The sequence below is a fragment of the Heliconius melpomene genome, chromosome 21, assembly GCF_056956725.1.
Source record: "Heliconius melpomene rosina isolate 202511_hmr_F chromosome 21, ASM5695672v1, whole genome shotgun sequence".
Classification (NCBI taxonomy): Eukaryota; Metazoa; Arthropoda; class Insecta; order Lepidoptera; family Nymphalidae; genus Heliconius; species Heliconius melpomene.
In genome coordinates this window covers 14,164,715-14,183,898 of record NC_140409.1, presented here as the reverse complement: position 1 = coordinate 14,183,898, position 19,184 = coordinate 14,164,715, and the positions used below count along the sequence as shown (strand labels likewise).

The following is a 19,184-nucleotide window of genomic DNA, read 5'->3' as shown; positions in this document are numbered from 1 at the left end:
TTTGTACATGAAGCTTTATTTTTTTAAGCAAATAAACTTTTCAGCAAATAATTAGTGTACCTATTTCAACAGTAGAAAAAAATTTTTCAAAAATATTTTTAAATGCTTACTTTATGTTAATGCTCTAGAAGACTATAATAATGAAGTTTTTACGGTAATAATAAACTTAAACATTAAAAAAAAACAATATTATACTTTTCAAGTAAAGATCCTATCTAGGAATGGATACTGACAAAACAATCACTATAAAAAATGAGTATTACAAACTATAACAACAATATATTTAAAGAGGAAGATAAAATGAAAATATAAGACAAAAAATTAACAAATGGAAACAAGAAGTTCTTAATTAAAAACGTGAGAACCTAAAATTATTATCATTAAGTAATAACAAAACATCAAGAGTCACAGAACCATACAAATTTCAATGATCACAGGTCCTTGATTATCAAAATAATAATGGGTTACCACCATCTTGTTTGGGCTTTGCCTAATGAGATTTTTTTATACACAGTAGTGTAAGATTTCGTGAATATTATGTAAATTTAGAACATGAAATACATTGATGAAATTTTATTTCTAGGTAAGTAAGTATAATGTGACTATTCAGCTGTAACAGATTTATTTTCTTCAACTTTGTTACTAACTTTAACTGTGGAATCTTTGGATTTGTCGTTTTCACTGATATATCCTGTGTCCACGTTCAATGAATCTTTACAATCTTCTTTTTTAAATGTTTTTAAAATATCATTGGAACCTTCCAAAGTGTCTGTAAACAGTTCTTTTTCCGTTGTTTCATTTTTCAGTGAGTTGATACTTTCATTCTTTGAATCATCCTCTTCAAAACCCTTATTTTCTATAACCGTCTTGGTATTATCAAGGCTTTCATTTAATTCGTTTTGTGATGAGTCCAAGTCTTCCTTTGGAGGGTCTTCAGCGATTACTTCCGGTATTTCTTCTTTTGTGTTAAATTGTTCTGGTTCCACATTATCTTGCTTATCATCTTCAATTACATTACTCTTTAACACTAAACTCAGCTCAGTCCCATTTAATAGCAGTCTTACCAAGGAGGGTTCTTTTACACTATCTAAGAATTCAATTTGGAATGTGACCAGCTCAGCAACTAGATCTTCTAATTTAGATTTTGCTGCTTCATTGGAGGGATCGTCCGTGAAGCCTGCGAGTCGACAACACTTCGCCAAAGGTTCTATTACTGCGATATCTTCGGGCAGCTGTCTAAACTCTTCACACTTGGCCTTGTTTCCGTAATCTATAAACTGCACATGATATCCCACGTCACAGAATTCTAAGATACGAGACCTATACCATTGACCATCTTTGTTCCAAAGCGCAGCACATATCAATCCAATTTTCAGCCCGCCAATTTGTTCGAATTTTTCACCCCCAGTCAGCATCTCGGTCACTTTATCGAGAGTTGACGTGGAGTCATCCAATTGTATGTAAAATTCTTCTAAATCGTTAATATAACAGACCTTCCCACTGCTGTGCAGATCCTGGCCGACAGGTGTAGATCTTTCTGTTGTGGGATGTTCTTCACAAAGGCCGACAAGCTCCTCTGTGACGGACTTTCTCTCCAGATATAATTGAACGATAGAAATATCGCCTGAGACAATAAATTGGACGTTAAATTTTGTGGCGCCTTCTGCTGCCAATTCCTTAAATTTAATTTCTGATTTTCGCGACCATGTTTTGATGTCACGGGGTTTTTGTAAGGCACATTTTCTTGATAAAGCTGGTTTGACTTTAAGCTCATCAGGTAGACTACGTAGTTCGTTGGCCATTGAGGCACTGCCATAATCCATGAAGAAAACTTCAGTGCCCTCTGAGCCGTCGACGATAACTTGCGCTCTATACCAGGCGCCATTTTCAGGGTATTTGGCTGCACATAAATCTCCTTCTTCCCTTACCGTTAACTCCGGGAAATTTTCCGCATTAACCATGGCAGCGTCCATCGCTTGTAACTCAGGTGCTGCCGTCTCCAATTGAATCCAAAACTCGGATGGCGAATTGACATGGCTGGCGAAACACGACGGTATTACAAGACTTATATCATTCAGAGATAGTAGGGAATTCGATTCCGTTGTATAGTTGTTAAGACAGCATTGTAGAGATTGGTAATAGTACACAATAAGTTCTGTTGGCAGGATCATTAACTGCAATTAAAAAACATAATTAATCTTAAAACATATTTTTGAAACCTTTTTAGCATTAGCTGTTATGATGGCAACTGTTGCGTTTTTCTTTTCATTTTGTAGAGTCTTTTGGGCTACTCTTTTTAAAGAACCATACAAAAAAATCAAATATTGGTCCGGCTGCCATACGATTTTTAATCACTTTTAATCACACAATCATTACGATTGTTTAATTTCCAACATTTCATAAGAAACTTAAGGGACTCCTTAATAATCCTAATTAATTTAGTTTAGTTTTTTTAAATTAGACTTATAGACAGAGTAATGAGATTGAAAATAGTTGCATTGGTAATTTAAAATAAATTTTTAACAATATAGGAAAATACATATCTTTCCTTGAATGTGGGACATTAATATTAAATAGCACAGGGCAGCATTACCAAAGCCTTTCTATGTTTTACAGACAAAATCCAATAAAAGAGACTACTTCAGGGATAGTGATTATTTTATAGTTGTCGAAAAACGTGTAGTGACCCACAATTTGCCTTATTACCAGAGTAAAGAAATGAACATATTAAATATTTCACTTGCCTGGGTAGGAATCTAGCCCACAACCGTCGCGTTTACAGTACACGAAGGCGGCCTCAATGACATATAGCCATCTCAAATCCCTGACTCTTCATTATAAACTCTACATACATTGCCCAAGCTGGTGTCCACTGTATTGCCGTAGTCGGGCAGCGCGGCTATCATGTGGTCCACGTCGGTGAAGTCACTCAATATGGCGCGATGCACGCGTTGTACCGTGTACCGCTGTACCGTACGCCGCTTGCCAGATTATCCGCCGTGAGGGGAGTTAACTGGAGGAAAAGAAAAAAAAAAAATTATATCTATTGTCGCCATATATTTTTCTATGACTTCTTCAATATTTCATAAATTAGTTTAGTTGTATCTGGCCAAAATAGAATCTTTCCTATCAACGATGACGTCACAGTTTCTAAAATGCTTAAAATATTAAAAACTTTTCTTTTTAATATAATTTTATATTATACTAGCGGCCCGCTCGCGGTTTCACCCGCGTCAACTATGTTATTATTAATTTCTGTCTCCATATCTACGTCCTAGTGACGTCTATGCAAAATTTGAGACTCCTAGCATTTGTAGTAACGAAGTTTCATACAAACTTTCGACCCCAAAAACACCCCCTTAGAAGTCGAATATTGCAAATTCCCGTCTTAGCGAGCACCTATGTCCTATAAATAACTCCTCTGCAAAATTTGAGATTCCTAGCACTTGTAGTTTCTGAGATTTCGTGATGAGTGAGTGACCTTTCGATTTTATATATATAGATAGATAATATAATTAGCGGACGCGCGCAGCTTCGCCAGCTTATTTGAATTTAGTTAGAATTCAAGTTTTAGTTAGAATTCTAATAAACCACGCAACACGTGTTCAATAAAATATTTTTAAAAGTATCAATATCAAATTTTATAAAATGATGAGTGATTTAAAGATTTTTCTATACGAACATCTCTACTCTATATTTGCACCCCTAGGGGATTAATAAAAATAAACCACGAAACATATGTTCAATGAAATATTTTTAAGAGTCTGAATTTACAATTTTATAAAAATAATTAAATCGGCACCGATTTATTTTTTTTTCCACACAAAATTTCAACCCCTATTTCATCCCTCTAGGGTTAAAATTTTTCAAAATCCCTTCTTAGTGGATGTCCAGATTACGAAAGTAAACATCTGTCCAAATTTCACGTTTCTACCATCGGCGGTTACGGCTGTGCGTGCGTCTTATCCCAGTCAGTGAGGACAAGTCCTTTTATATATATATAGATTACCTTGGCTCGATCAAAGTAAGCAATAGCGTTTTCTACTAAATCAGCTTTGTCCAAGTCGGGTTGGACGTAGAACTTCTCGAAAGATTCGACGTGTGTTACACGACTTAAGATTTGTTGGCCTGCTATAGTCGTTAGATCGGTGGCTTCGTCTGTAATATGTAAATACTAATTATTACCAAAAACGTATGTAATAAATGCGAAAGTAAGAATTATTCCTAAAAAAATGTTTTACCATTCTTTTTCCCATTTAACTTATTATATTTTTTCTTGTAATATAAAATAATACAGATCAACAACTACAATCTTTATTTAGTTTTTGTTTAATGACTGTATGTGGTACCTACCATATGCAATTTCGTTTTAATGATTCAATTTCTTATTAAATTTATAAACTCATTCATATTTACTTAAAAATACAAAACCAACCTTTCAACGTGACAGATGCCTGCGCCTCACACATAACAGCCAATTGTTTCTCCACCAACATATCAGCTACACTGACACCATTATTCCAAAGAGACACTTTATACTGTTCTTCATTACACTCTTGGAATATACACTGATATCTTGGAGCGTTAAAACAAAGATCTATTTCTGGATCTGCTTTCCATTCACAATCTTTCGGTCTCATACCAGTTAAAGAACAATGGACGGCCATTTTGGGTAGTTCCATCAATTCCATCTCCATTTGCCAAATATCCCTAGCGTCAACTAGTTGTTTATTTCCGAAATCAACGTATCGTACGATGAATTTTGATAATGGCTGAACCGAAACGATTGTTGCTCGATAAAGCACTCCATCAGCTGGATATCGAGCTAACACTGAAGCGCCTACAGTTACATTGCCTGCGTAGGGCCTTATGCCTTTGTAAAGCTGTGGAATCTTATGCATCATGTTTAGAAACTTCGGTTGCAACGACAATATCTGAGTATAGAAATTTTCCGGAGAAATGATCCAAGTAACAGACACTTCTTGTTGAGATCCTATTTCCACTGTTGGTTGAGTAAAAGGAGTTTCTAATGGCAGTGGATTCGATAATTCTTTGCACTGCACTTGGTTGAATTTCTTGAAGGGCGGTCTACGTTCTCGGCCATCATGCGATCTATACCTCCTTTCCGATCTCTTATCACCAGAGGATGACCGATCTGACCTATCGGCCCTATCAGCCTCATCTCTTGACGTAAAGTTACTTCTCCTTCTATCTCCTCTATTGTATCTATGGTCACCTCTGTCTCCTCTATTGACTCTGTGGTCACCTGTGTCTCCTCTAATGTCTCGATGATCACCTCTGTCTCTTCTATAGTCTCTGAAGTCACTTCTTTCTGCTCTGTTATCACGGTATTCAAGTTTTTGATTCCAATTTTCTTTCTTATCACTCCAGTTATCACGTCTTTCTATTCTTTCAGGCCTGAAAGGTATATTAACTCGATCGTCAGTTTTGTGTTCATCATCTTGATTGAATCTGTTCCTGTAAAGATAACAGATTAATATAGATTGAATCAATATACGACGTTCATCATCATCAAGTTAATGTGCATTAATATTAAAATTAGTATTGGAGATGCACTTATGTACCAAATAACACTGTTATCAGTGCAAACCAAAAACTATTCGCATAAATCTAGATCTATCGATTGTTACATTGAACTAATACTTCAAAAAAATAAAGATTGAAAATAAACACCAAACCAAAGCCAAACAATATGCTATAAAATGTGCTGAAACAAGAAAAAACAATGCTAAAGACATTTATATTCAAAGCATTTAAGCAATATAGAGTCAGGAGGCATAATATTTCTTTCAAAACTTTCAGATGTGATATAACAATGAAAAATATTCCTAAAGCATATTTAAAATTAACGGAATGAGTCCAAGTTACGTGTTGAAGCGTGATGAAGCGTGATGAAGCAAATGGGGTGAAACGAGTGCAACATATGTAGTTATTATTACTAATGCGCATATATTATAATTGTTATGGAAACACGATTCTTTTAATATTTTAAATAGAAAAGATTTCTATTTCACGTAATTTTTGCAATACTTTGATCTTACCAAAAATAAATTATTTTCTTATGAAGTTAATGTTTTTAGGTCACAATTTAAATAATTATCAATTAGTTCATTTAGTACAAGTACAAGTTTAGTTTCACTTACATACTGAAGTACGTACTTGGACAAAATAAAATTAAAGAAATATTATTTTACAAAAAATATAACCGTTAAACCGTCTTTGTTAGTCTTAAGAAAAAAAAACCAAACAAGGCAAGCGAGTTACATGAAATATATTTACAAAATGTACAAAAGTGCAAAAATAGCTGTACACATGAATATTAAATGTCAGCGTGTGTTACAATGTCAGCATTAAAAGGTCTAAGCCAGTCATTTCATTGTATGTCGCTGTATCCCGCACATAGCGTGGTAGGCAATGGAAAGGCACTGGGCACTTAGTGTTATAACATTCCGTTCCCATTGAAAAACTTCCCTACCTTACTTTCCGCCGAATTCTAGAGACATTGCGTGGCGGATCTCAACGCCGAGATTTCCTTACCGGAGCGAAATCAAACCATCGTTTGTTGAATGAATTATTATTTCTTAATAATTTCATTTCTTCGCTCTGGCTTCACCAATGCAAAGCCCGGTGTTGAGTTGTGCCACTAAACACGTAATGCCTCGAAAAAATCAGTGGAAAGTGAGGAATTGAGTGTCTTAACACCCTATCAAATCAGCCTTTTCGGGTCCACTGCTGGACATAGGCCTCTCCCAGGGTGCGCCAAAGCTCCCGATCCTCCGCCTTCCGCATCCAGTCGAAGCCAGCAACCTTCTTCAGGTCGTCGGTCCATCGAGCTGGAGGGCGCCCTACGCTACGCTTGCCGATCCGCGGTCTCCACTCAAGGACTCGTCTGCTCCAACGGCCATCGGTCCTTCGACAGATGTGTCCAGCCCATTGCCATTTCAACGTACTAATTCTGCGAGCGATGTCGGTAACTCCGGTTCTTTTCCGGATAACCTCATTTCTGATTTTATCTTTCAAAGAGACTCCGAGCATAGCTCGCTCCATAGCACGTTGGGCGACTTGGAACTTATGGACTAGACCGACTGTTAGTGTCCACGTTTCGGCACCGTATGTCATGACTGGCAAAACGCACTGGTTGAAGACTTTTGTCTTCAGACATTGCGGAATTGGCGACGAAAAGATTTGACGTAGCTTGCCAAACGCTGCCCAACCCAGTTGAATTCTTCGATCAGCCTCTTTCTCGAAGTTGTTTTTACCAAGCTGGATAGTTTGCCCTAGGTATATATACTCCCGAACAACTTCAAGAGGAGTGCCGTCCACGTATATCGGCCCCGGTATGACATGGTCGTTGAACATGACCTTTGTCTTGCTCAAGTTCATACCGAGACCAACACGCCGCGAAGATTCATCTAGGCTCTGCAGCATCTCGGCTAGCTGTTCCAGCGACTCTGCTACGATTACGATATCGTCGGCAAATCTGAGGTGTGTGATGTACTCGCCGTTTACATTGACTCCAAAGCCGGACCAATCCAGGGTTTTGAAGACGTCTTCCAATGCGTTGTTAAACATTTTCGGGGATATAACATCACCCTGCCTTACACCTCTGCGCAGTTGGATCGCCTTGGTTTTACTCTTCTGGATTTGGACAGTCAATGTAGCAGACGTATACAAACTTCGCAGCACCTCGATGTACCTCCAATCGATACGGCATCGCTGCAGTGCGTCCAGAACCGCCCAGGTTTCGATAGAATCAAAGGCTTTTTCGTAGTCCACGAAAGCCATACACAGCGGTCGATTGTACTCCTGAGTTTTTTGTACTATCTGCCGAACAGTATGGATGTGGTCTACGGTGCTGTAGCCTGATCGAAACCCGGCTTGCTCTGGCGGCTGGAACTCGTCAAATCTGCTGGCAAGACGATTCGTCAGAACTCTGGAGAACAGCTTGTATACGTGGCTCAAGAGTGAGATCGGTCTATAGTTCTTCAAGAGAGTTCGGTCTCCCTTCTTGAAGAACAGTACCACGTCACTCTTGCTCCATGTTTCCGGGGTTTTACCGTGATGGATAACGGAATTGAAGAGGCTTGTTAGCACTTTCAGGACTGGGGTGCCACCTGCTTTAAGGAGTTCTGTAGTAATTCCGTCATCGCCCGGAGCTTTGTTGTTTTTAAGCTGTTCCAAAGCCATCCTAATCTCACCGAAGTCAACATCCGGGAGCTCTTCGGTGTAATGGCGCGTTAAAGGACCCCGCTGGTCACTAGCTCTGGATTTGCCGGGTTTCCCTGATTTCGACGAGTATAGCTGCTCGTAGTAACGCTCAACTTCATCGAGTATCTCAAATATAGATGTAACAATTCTACCATCTTCTTTTTTGAGTTTCGTGAGATGAGGCCTTCCTAAATTGCGAGCGAAAACTTTCGATCCCCGATTCCGCATGATCGCACTTTTGATAGCGCGTGTATTTGAGCGACGGAGATCGCGACGCGTCAGCTTTCTGATGGATAGGTTTAAGGCACTCATTTCTGCCGAAGACGGTGGTGGCAGTTCTCTTCGCTTTCTCATAAGCTCGAGTGTCTCAGCTGAGAGTTTCATTGCGTTGACTCGTCGCTTTGGGGGAAAATATTTGGCTGAGACATTGTGCAGCGTTTTGACCAGATCATCGGTTCTTTGGTTAATGTTGCTAGTGGTTTCCAGTGCGTTGAATCGGTTTTGGAGTTCGGTCTGGAACGTTTCGGAACTATGTGTAACTTGAAACGCTGATGGTCGGAGAGTAGACTTTATCATTAGCGTTCTTTCAGCTTTTAAATCAATATTTAGTGTGCCTCGTACGAGTCGGTGATCGCTTCCGGTATTAAACCTATTGATCACTGAGACATCACTAAGTATGTGCCGTTTATTCGCGATAATAAAGTCTATCTCGTTTTTTGTTACACTATCGGGGCTTCGCCATGTCCACCTCCTTTGAGGCTTCTTTTTAAAGAACGAGTTCATTAAAAAGAGCCTCTGGGACTCGAGGAAGTTTGCCAGCAATTGACCCCTTTGGTTCCTATCGCCCAAACCGAAGGGTCCAATGTGTGATTCGCCACTTCTTTGTACTCCCATTTTAGCATTGAAATCTCCCATAACAACGCTGTAATGAGCCTTCGAGGTGTTGTTGAGGGCTTTAACGATGTCTTCGTACATTTCTTCAACCTCATCGTCAGAGTGTGTCGAAGTCGGCGCGTATACTTGTACAATTTTCAGGGCGTACCTGTTAGATAATTTAAGGACAAGGTATGCAACCCTGTTCGACACACTACTGATTTCTACAACATTGCTTATGAGAGATTTGTGAACCAAAAAACCGACTCCTCCCTGGGAGACTTGCTCACCTTCGCGGAAGTAAAGCATGTGGCCTGACTCCAGGGTTATCGCGCCCTCCCCCTTTCTTCGGACTTCAGATAAACCTAGAATATGCCACTTAATGTGGCTTAACTCTACTTCTAGTTCAACAAGGTGTTCGTCCAGTCTCATCGAGCGTCCATTGTACGTTGCCAGATAAAGTCGTTTTTGGTAGCCTGCCGTAACCCGGGGATTCTTAGCACCCCCTGACCCTCCGATACCACAACCGCTACCGTAGTTGGGCCTAGCGGGTCTGCCGAGAACTGGGGGCCTGTTTTTACTTGAGACACTCATGGGATGGAAATGCCCATACTCACCGCGCTGGGCAAGCGTGTTGGCGAGCGCAGTTTTTTTTTTTTTTGTGTGAGAGAGGAGATGCTGCTGCCCATCCCTCTTATTTGTCCCTTAGTCGCCTTTTACGACACCCACGGGAAGAAATGGGGAAGTGCTATTCTGACCCGGCACTTCACGGGTAACACCCTAGTGAACTATTAATTATGATTGTCAATTCATCAATCCGAGTGTATCCGAGTGTATTGTAAAATTATTTTTTTACTTTTTAGTTCGTTGTTAGAAGTCGGTTTTTCTTTTTGTTAAAAAATTATTTATGTTTTGTATATTTACTGCTTAAACCACGTAACACTGGCTAACACACACATTTCACAAACGCTTACTGCAGTGTCAGTCTATTCTGTACTTAGTGTTTGGGCATCGAGGGAGTCGGCTTCAGCGACCTGTCTGAGTCTCTTGCACACTCCACTGCCTTCCTCCTTCCAACTCTTCTTATCTTGTTCATCTCTTGGTTTTCTTCTGCTGATTGTATATTACATTTAAAAAATAAACTTAACAAACTTACAAATACTGAAAAAAAATATATTTCACTAAATAATTTAATTATTTATATACAAACTAGTGGGCCCGGGCGCGGCTACGCCCGCTTGAACTATACGATTATTTATTAGATATATTTATGAAATTATTTTCGGTTTTCAATAGAATTTGTAAGAAAATATAAGCCTCAATAATTAAAATAAGTTAAAAAAGAATAATAAGTGGAGATTTATTATTAGAAAAAATATCTGAGTAACCGAAATGAACAAACAAAAGAAGTAAAAGTAACTAAAGGAATTTCTTAATATTAGAAAAAGTACCTAGTTTGCCGTGCGCGCGTATTAAACATTTTTCTATATTAAATAATTAATAATTTTTGCGAACAATATTAAATAAAATCCCAAATGATTAAAATTACGATATTTTAAGTGTATAATATCGGTACAAATAATCGAACTGAGATAAATTAATTATAAACAGCAAATAATTAAATAAAAATTAACAGTAATTCGAAAATATATAAAAATTTACCAAGCCATCAAAGTCATCTGCCCGTTCGCGTCGGTCATACTATGCCGCCCGTAGGCTAGATCATTTCGAATCAGTGACATCTCCTTAATTATTTATTACAATGTTATACAGTAAACTATTATATTTATTTTCATAAGGATGAATATCCAATTATAGAAATCATCTTATTTTTGTTAATGTATACAAATCTATATCTATAGTATATATCAACGCGGACTTTTTTAAACAATATTTAAGGGACAATATTTTTGTAGAACATTGTTTTTGTGTCTCATAAGGTTGAGTGGGCGCGCCCCATGTACGCGTTAAGCAAACTCATTTTGAGTGACGTTTTCTAACAACAAACTTTGCAAATCGTTGCTTAGCAATGGCGGTTGTTATAAACATGGCGGAATAAATTGCATGTCAAATTAATAAGTATTTTAATATACTAATATATATCGACAATATTACAAATATAAGAAAAAAAAAGTATCCTATGTTCATTCCGGTACCCTCAAGTATCTCTATGAGTATTTTATCACAATTAAATTAGCGATTTGGGCTTGATTGCGTAAAAGACAGACTGACAGACAGACAAACAGAGTTACTTTCGAATTTATAATATACGTATGGATGTATAGACGCAAATAACGACTTGTCTGCGACTTTCCTACTTCACTGCTTTTTTCTTCAAAACCTTATCTTGTTTATCTTTTGATTTTCTTCTACTGAATATACATAATCTTTTCTGTTAATTTATTTTTATATTAATTTACAATTTTGTTAAATATATAGCAATTGCTTTATAATTTAGTTGATTTCAATTAAATTTTCAATATAAAGAGAGTTAAGTAATATTAGTGTTTATTAAACAAACCATGCTAAATATATTTGTAATAATCCATATATGTATTAGGAAACTTGGTTAGGTTGTGCATATTGAATTAGATATTGTCCTTTTGCATGTATTGTATAGTAATGTCCCCTAGCGCAGCTTATTTATCTATATATATAAAATCGAAAGGTCACTCACTCATCACGAAATCTCAGAAACTACAAGTGTTAGGAATCTCAAATTTTGCATAGGAGTTACTTATAGGACGTAGGTGCTCGCTAAGACGGGAATTTGCAATATTCGACTTCTAAGGGGTTGTTTTTGGGGTCGAAAGTTTGTATGAAACTTCGTTACTACAAATGCTATGAGTCTCAAATTTTGCATAGACGTCACTAGGACGTAGTCATGGAGACAGAGATTAATAATAACATAGTTCACGAGGGTGAAACCGCGAGCGGGCCGCTAGTCTATATATATAATGCAGTATTTTACTGTGGGCACTTCATTTTTATATCCTCCAAGTTTATTAGCATTAGCAAATTTAAAATGCAGGAAAGGACCAAAATATTGCATATTAAGAGGCGGTCGTAGCGCAGCGGTACACCGTTTGATTGTAACGGTTGTGGGATTGATTCTTACTTGGGGGAATTCGTTATTTTCATTTTCTTGCTCTGGTAGTATGCGCAAAGCAACGAAAATTGTGAGGAAAGTGTACTAGTGGTTCCCTTTGCCTACTTTGCTATATGCAGGTACAAAAAAAAAACGTGCCAAAAATATGTCTACAAGGCTAACATATTGTAATATTGATAAAAAACCAAAAAAAGACATTAAGAATTTGGAATAATACGACAAAACAACTATTCGGATCAAACAAATAAAATAAAAAAAATTACTTAATGCAAATAATTACAAAAAAAAAACAATTAGAAACAAAGTTTCTATTTGCTACATACAATGTATAAATCAAAAAGATAGAAAAAAGTAAACAAAGAACATTATAAAATTGTATATAAAATTATTTTATAATATAAGCATTCATTTTTAATATTTTCAGTGTTATTCCCCACCTTAGTGTGAAATAACTTAAATATATTTTTTTTTCTGTCCTTAGATAGAAAAAAAAATTAGAAATTGATAAATTGAAATTTATCTATCATCTATTGCTTATTCTCCATTGGATGCAAAACGTGCAAGGAAAAGTGCACTGTGCATTGCGTTATTTCACAACACACTTAACACTTGTTTCCATATAATATTGTAATAAGCATTGTAGTAGTGTCAAAAATATATATAGCTAGTATACTTATGATAGATAGCAATAAACAACTTTTTTAATTGTGTATTATTTTTTGAAGAGAAATATACAATATAGTAAATTTCATTAAATATTGGCACAAATTTTTAAAACTTTTATTTGCTATTCCCCAGTTATTCGAAGGGAATCATTTTCATTTCTTTGCTCTAGTAGACAACAGTGCGGTGTTGAGTTACATTACTCGACACACAAGGCCTCAAAAATTGGGCGGTGCATGGAGAACAGTGTCTTAACACTAGGTTCGTGTTGTACAGTAGTTTTATAAAAAATAAATTTCGTCCATCTATCTCTATAGATTATTTTAATATATTTAAATAATTTAATTTAATAAAATACTTGAAGCTATCGTGGCATATACATATATGGCATAACAGAATATAAATGAGATACTTGTAGGTTCGACACCTACTCAGAATAATAAAGTATTTCCACTTTCTGATCTGGTAAGATGGAGCGCGGCGTTAAGTTTCGCCAGTTTACGCAATATATCAAATTCAAATAGTGGAGACCACAGTGTTTTAACACTAGGTTTCATCGTACCCTACTATATTGGATAATGGGCAAAATTAGAAAACAAAATATCAATAAAATGTTACCTTTCTCTATTATCTTTATCTCTATTACTCGGCGGTGGCATTATATTCTGTGGTGGTTGTGGCTCCTCCCAGTCATCATCGTTGGCGATGACTGGCATTGTGTCAGTTTGCTCTCGAGGTTTGTTTGCTACGCGTCTGTTTGAAAAGGAAAGATTTGATATATACTTATTTGATTTATTTTAGTTTTTTATATATTCCAACTCCTAATTTTGTATTCCATTTGGTGATTAGAGAGAATCTAGGATCCACACGCTTTAATTTAAGTTATTGTTAAATAGCATATTATTAATTTTTAAACTTTCTCCTTCAAAATATTCTTGTCATAAATAAAATGTTTTTCTAAGGAAAGTCTAGAGTCAGAATTGTATAAAATATTTGTTTTTATATTTTTTTTGTTATATGCAAAAGTCTGTCATCACTATTAGCAATAACTTAAATGGAATTAAAATTAATAAAGCCTTTTCTATACTCGATTCTTATGTACAACGCAAATAAAATAATAATTTATAGATCCTTAATTCTAATTCTAAAAAATCTATGTATACAATTGATCATAAAAATAATTAATTCCACATAAATATATAAACAATAGAATATAACAATGATGTATCTTATATCACGATTAAATTAATTAATAATTAAATATTACGAACCTATCGCCTCTATCGGATTTAGCGGCATACTTGTCACTATGACGACCGGCTCCCGCCTGTTCGGAGCCCTCTCGTTGCTCTCTGAGTTACAAAAATACACTTAAGGACTAAAACTCAACCGTATTGTTAAAAATAATAATTAAATTAATACAATAAATTGTACCTTTAACAAAATATTTTAAAATATACAATACAAAGGTTGTATAGATGATAAAAAATGATTTAAAAAAAATAAGAAAAATATGGAGAAAAGCACACAAAAAATATGGAAGAAAAACTTTATTACATAAGTCAATATAGTATTAAAGTATAGTTATTTAATAATATTAAAATTAAATAGCATAACCACATCAAAACTGTAGGTTAATATTTGTGGCAAAAAGTTTTCCCTTCATCTACAAACTTTACAAAATAGACTAATAATATCTTTTTCGTAAAACGTATCGTAACTTTTCCTACTTAACTGTGAGTTAATTATTATCTGAAGAAACAATACAACAATGTAACTGTAAGAAATGTGTTTCGCCTGAGTAGTAACTTTCACCTACGGCTTCTCTCCCATGGAATGGTAATAGCTAACATTTGTGTATGACAGTAAAATACATGACTGATGAAGTGACTGAGGCAACTCCAATCCCATACATAGCGGACAGCGGGGTACGCCTTGCCTCGAAACCAGAGCATACAAATGAAAATATTTAATATCTTATTTCCTCCAGTGGGCATCGAAGAGTCACACGTTTGTGCCTCTGCACTACGACTGGCTGCAGTGCAAGGCGATTAAATTTAAAGGGTTCATTATAGCCATCCTTGATAAACCAGTATTTGAAGATTCCTGCGTTTAACCAAACATTCTTTTCAGCTTTGTCATATTAGTATAGAAGTATACTATAATATAATATTTATAATATAATAAATGTGAAAGTTTGTTCCACTTTCACACACAAACTACTCAACAGATTTAGATGAAACTTACAGTAATGTAGCATTTGCATGGTCACTAGTACTATAATTATTTCATTTGTACTTTCAAATTAAGCATACCGGAGACGAAAACTGCCTCCCCTCTGGCTAAACTCTTCGTAATCCCTTCGTCTCTCTTCTTTAAAACTCTTTTCACATTGAAGGCTGCTCTTTTTGTTATCATCTGGACTTCCCTCTGGAGAACTGAATGTTTCAGAGCCATCCTTACGCGGTGGAGTCAATTGAGCTTTAATCTGTTTAAAGACAAAAGAATAATAACAATCACCATTTATTAATTATGGTTCATGTCCCTCACAAAAGAGGGAGGAAAACAAACTAGGTTCCCTATAAAAATAAATTACCTCAGAGTTTCTCCGTGATTGAGTCAGTTGCATTATACGCCGAGCCACATCCAGCGGCGGTGTCACAGTATCATCCACTAGGGACACTAGCATTGTGTCACTGGACAATACGCCCATTACGGTCGCGATTAGGGTTTTCTCTAGAGCTATCATTTCTAATTGATTTGATGTTTCATATTCAACTGGTTTGTATTCATAGCCCTGGTTAAAATAAGGGTGAAGGTGAAATCTTAGATGTTTTAGATAAAAACAGTTTCTATATAAATGATATAGTTTGCACTCACTTATCTAATAATGCCATAATGACTTCAAATATGGAAATGAGGAAGACTCTAAATGAATTTGGCTGTTATGTGTAATGTCCACAACAGTGTTCTAACACCGAGTACTACAGATACTTATACTACAAGTGCTTTCATTGTTGTGATAAACAAGGATGATAAAATATTTTATTTATAACTTTATAGATGTGTTTTTTTAATACTAAATTATGTGCAAGCAAACAATGACATCATGTGCATCCCATTTGTAGCAACCTTTCCTTTTATTTTCTTGATATGTATATAGAAATTATTTAATTAAAAAAGAAATTTAAGGGACATACTTACTTTTAGTGCACATTTCAGGACTTGTGCTGGCAGCTTCATTAAGTCCGGTGTTATTGTTCTCAAATCATTTACATCAACTTCCTGTTCATTACCATAATCTACATATGCTACTACAACCTTCTTTCGTCTACTACCCCTCACCATGGCTCTGTACCAATTGTCATCAGCAGGAAACCTGGCGCAGCATGCGGAACCTACCGCAAGCTTTCCGGGTGAAGAGCTATTTTCACAGTGACTCTTAACAGCTGCCATGACTGCATTCAATTCATCAATTTTATCAGACAGTTGAACATAGAATTTTATACAACTGTCCACATAAGAAACTAATACTGGTTGTCTACTCCCCAAAGGCAACATTTCTATCCATTTGAACTGCAAATTGTCCTTCATATTTACCGTCAATAAATCTAAAACATTTTTATTGTCTAAAAATAATTCAACATATTGAATTAATGGTGGTCCTTCAGGTGCCACAACCTTTAATGTCAAGATTTTCCCATTTACCAATTGTTTAAACTCTTCAATCAAGTACGGACTCTTGTGGAACTTCTTAACACCTGATAGACAGAAGCGCATAGCAAAAACAATTGGCTTGACAAATTCCTCTGGAATATCAAATATGTCATAGTATGAAACCATTTCTGTGTCTCCAAAATCAACAAAGAATAATTGACACTGAGATCCTGATATGTTCATGACAATAGCTCTGCATATTATTCCGTCATGGGAAATTCTACCAAGGCACATAGTCCCAATCATTGGTGGCTCGGCCAAGTTACTGTGGGGCCTTGTGTTAATGTCAACCATCATTTCTTGCACTTTCTTTGCATCAGATACAAGTTGCACTGCAAAAAGCTGTGGACCTTCTTCAGCAAATGATACAAACACTTGGTGTTGAGAATTTACTTCCAGCGATCGGATTTTGTAGGTAATAGACTTTTTTGGAGAAGGTGGTTTATTTGATATTATTGGTGTAGGTGGTGGTGTAGCAGGCATTGTTATATTTTGAGCATGTTGAGGTTGGCAGACTGGTGTTCTGAGATTGACCAAATTTCTTGGTGCTTTGTTACCTAACAATATTTGATTCACTCCTGATTGAATAGGTGTTCCATTATATGGCACTGCTCCATTCAGATTTATTCGCATTGCTGAAGCAGGATTTGGAAGGTTTTGATGGTTCAACAATGGTACATGTTCCATAAAAGATGGGGGTTCAGTTAGTAAACTTGGTGACCAGCGTGTTTGACCTAGTGGACTATTAGTCATTTGCAACAATAGTACTTTTTGTTTAGGAACAGGTAAAGTTATCCCATACCTGTTAGACACTAGATGAGTTGAAAGATCATTTCCTTTAAATTGAATAGATATTATTGATAAAGTGTCTGTTTGCGCTTCTACTGTTGCTGGGTACTCATCACAAAATAGCTGGCTTTGAATTTCTAAAAGTACACATTCGTCCCACCTTCCAGACGGATGTATTACTCGGGACAAATAATAGTCAGTTGCCTGGCCTCTTAATTGTAAAAACATTGGATCATAACTATCTAAGAAACGTATACCACTTAACGGTATAATGGCTTTATTACCATAATCAATGTAATGAACTACAACTAAGCCACTGGCCAGGTACGTTGTGCTTATAATTTTAACTCTGCAATACGTTTCTTTGTATTTCGCGGCACAAATAATACCCTCATGAATAGCTGCCGGGGGCACCGCACCAATACCCTTTTCAAAATTTTCCGTGGCCGTTTCAAGTAAACTCTTTACCATTAATGAAGATGCCCGATCAAGATGGCCACTTATCTTCAGAAAATGTGCCTCACCATCAACGTGAGTAACATAAAGCCGAAAGGGTCTTTGAGCTTCTGTTGGCAAGGCCATGGTAAAATCATTTATTCAATAAAGTTAGGTGCTCTTACTCTTACTAGAAATTAAAGTGCGTACTGCGTATGTCTCTTTGGACCAGGGCTTGAAATAACGTTAAAAAGTTGGTATCGTTAGTCCGGGTATCGATATACTTGAAAAGTAGCGCTACCATATTTACCTTATATTAGATAATTTTACCGTTAACTTGAAATCCACGGTATCATTAGGTCTCTCGTCTAATTCTGAATTTTGATTGTTTTTGTGAATATAGGTACATCGTTGGTTTTACAATTGTTAAGCATTTAATTTTTTAAAACTTAAAGGGGTAAAGTATCGATACTATCGATTCTATTGATAGTTTAAAAGAATACAATACAATACTATAGATACTATCGATAGTATCGTATCTCCTAATCAGAAAAGCATCAAACAATCGAAAGTATCGATACTATTGAATGTCTAGGAAACAATAGTATCGATAGAATCCATAGTATCGATACTATCGATTGTTTTGGACTATCGATTGTATGCTAATTCGCGATAGTATTGAATATGATTCTTAAGCATAGCTACAAGATGAAATGAAAAGAACATTTTGTCACATTTCTTTTATTTTTTCATATTTTGGTGAAAAGGAAGATTACTTAATACCCTAGTGGCGTAGCTAGGTGGGTGCGAGCGGTGCGGTCGCACCGGGCATTAAAAGGAAAAGGGCGTCAAAGTCGACGATAATTTTTTTTAAAGGTAGCCAATGTCACATTTTAGTGTCTGACGCTTGATCTACGTGAGAATAGAAGACATGTTGAATCTGTGTTTTTTTGTTTTTTTTTAGAGGGCTTCAAGTCCTAAGCCGCACCAGGCACCAAATACCCTAGCTACGCCTCTGTTAATACCGAAGTATAGTTAGGTACTTCAACTTCGTTTCTAATACTATGATGATTGGTTACTATAAATGAAAATAGTAAACGATACTATCGCAACTTAGCATGCGATCGATAGTTCACAATAATCGATAGTATCGGTATCGATAACTATCGATAGTCGACTATCGATCGGCAACACTAGTAACGATACTTAGGTATCTATATGGATTTGACATGTGCCGCTCAGCGCTCACTGTTATTGAGTTGACACATAATTGCACATAATATATAAACTTCCACCCGTAGTCCCGTACACCGTAGTCCCAGGCCCGGTCGACTTCCTAAGGAGCTTGGGCGACACACCTAACTTGGGA

At 36.4% G+C, this 19,184-nt stretch overlaps 1 protein-coding gene across 1 annotated transcript; it reads right to left on the bottom strand.

Moving 5' to 3' along the window:
• Window positions 1-18,432, bottom strand: LOC146527372 (uncharacterized). Its single transcript, XM_085206655.1, is given in 11 exon segments — window positions 1-2,174; window positions 2,853-2,956; window positions 2,959-3,013; window positions 4,010-4,158; window positions 4,436-5,537; window positions 10,092-10,215; window positions 13,493-13,627; window positions 14,146-14,226; window positions 15,190-15,362; window positions 15,471-15,671; window positions 16,079-18,432. Coding segments are annotated over 11 exon segments (5,580 nt in total). The 5' UTR covers window positions 17,963-18,432; the 3' UTR covers window positions 1-602.
• Window positions 18,433-19,184: the final 752 nt, after the last annotated feature.